This window comes from Microtus ochrogaster, unplaced genomic scaffold (assembly GCF_000317375.1).
Source record: "Microtus ochrogaster isolate Prairie Vole_2 unplaced genomic scaffold, MicOch1.0 UNK49, whole genome shotgun sequence".
Lineage (NCBI taxonomy): Eukaryota > Metazoa > Chordata > Mammalia > Rodentia > Cricetidae > Microtus > Microtus ochrogaster.
The window spans coordinates 200,301-201,431 of record NW_004949147.1 but is presented as its reverse complement, the minus strand read 5'-3'; the positions used below and the strand labels follow the sequence as shown (position 1 = coordinate 201,431).

The window sequence follows — 1,131 nt, the reverse complement described above, 5'->3', positions numbered from 1 at the left end:
AGAGAGAGAGAGAGAGAGAGAGAGAGAGAGAGAGAGAGAGAGAATCTTGTATGTAAATTTAAAGGCCAGAGGTCAATGTTGGGAGCTTTAATAAGAATGACTCCCATAGGCTTATATATTTGAATGCTTAGTCACCAGGAAGCCCTTTTAGAAAGGATTAGAAGGATTAAGAGGTATGGCCGTGTTGGAATAGGTGTGGTCTTGTTGGAGGAAGTATATCATTGGGGTGAGCTTTGAGATTTCAAAAGCTCATGCCAATCCAGTCTCTCTCTCCCTCCCTCCCTCCCTCCCTCCCTCCCTCCTTCCCTCTCTTCCTCCCTCTCTGCCTAAGGATCAGGATGCAGAATGCTCAGCTACGGCTCCAGCAGCGCCTGCATGCCACCTTGCTCCCCACCATGATGATAATGGACTGAACTGTGAAACCGTAAGCAAGCTGCCAATTAAATGCTTTCTTTCATAAGAATTATCTTGGTCTTAGTGTCTCTTCACAGCAATAGAACAGTGACTAGGATATTGGATGTCTTCCACTGTCTTTCTCCATCTTATTTCTTTTAAAAAATACATTTTCACTTTTAAAAACTGGAGAGATGGCTCAGTGGATAAGAGCACTTGCTGCTCTTGCAGAGGACCTGGATTTGACTTCAGCACCCACATGGCAGCCCACAACTATCTAATAACTACAGTTCCAGAGTATCTGATGCCTTCTTCTGACCTTTGTGTGTACTGCACACTGTGGTGCACATACATACATGTAGACAAAACAAAAATTATTTTTAGAAAAAATTTTCTTTTAATTTGTAGATTGTATGTGGGCTATAGCCTCTGTGTGGAGCTCAGAGATCAGAAGCTTCTTTCCTTCTATCGTGTGAGTCCCTGTCACTGCATTGAAGCTTAGCAGTGAGTGTCTTTACTCAGGAAGTCACTTTGCTGGCTCTCTACTTTATTTATTTATTTATTTTAAAATCGAATTATTTTATATTTTGTGTATGTGTATATGTTTGCTACCACCCCAAATCCCTGGCTGCTTCTCAGCTTTCTTTCCTTCCTTTCAGCAAGGTCTCCAAAGAATCACAGCCCTGTTGCAGGAGGTCCTTCCGCTCCTCCAGCCTATAGCCGCTGAGATACCAGCCC

General features: G+C 43.1%; 1 protein-coding gene across 2 annotated transcripts in view; it reads left to right on the top strand.

Moving 5' to 3' along the window:
* The window catches only part of Ppcdc (phosphopantothenoylcysteine decarboxylase), a 54,126-nt gene that overhangs the window by 40,713 nt on the left and 12,282 nt on the right, over positions 1–1,131 (top strand). Inside the window, exons 6-7 of one of the 2 annotated variants that reach the window (XM_026777238.1) lie at positions 332–424; positions 1,057–1,119. The exons of the other annotated variant lie outside the window; for it this stretch is intronic. Of the exons in view, the coding sequence (XP_026633039.1) occupies positions 332–424; positions 1,057–1,113 (150 nt within the window). The 3' untranslated portion in view covers positions 1,114–1,119. Of the gene's footprint in view, positions 1–331; positions 425–1,056; positions 1,120–1,131 lie in introns of those variants that run through there. 2 annotated transcript variants of the gene reach the window in all.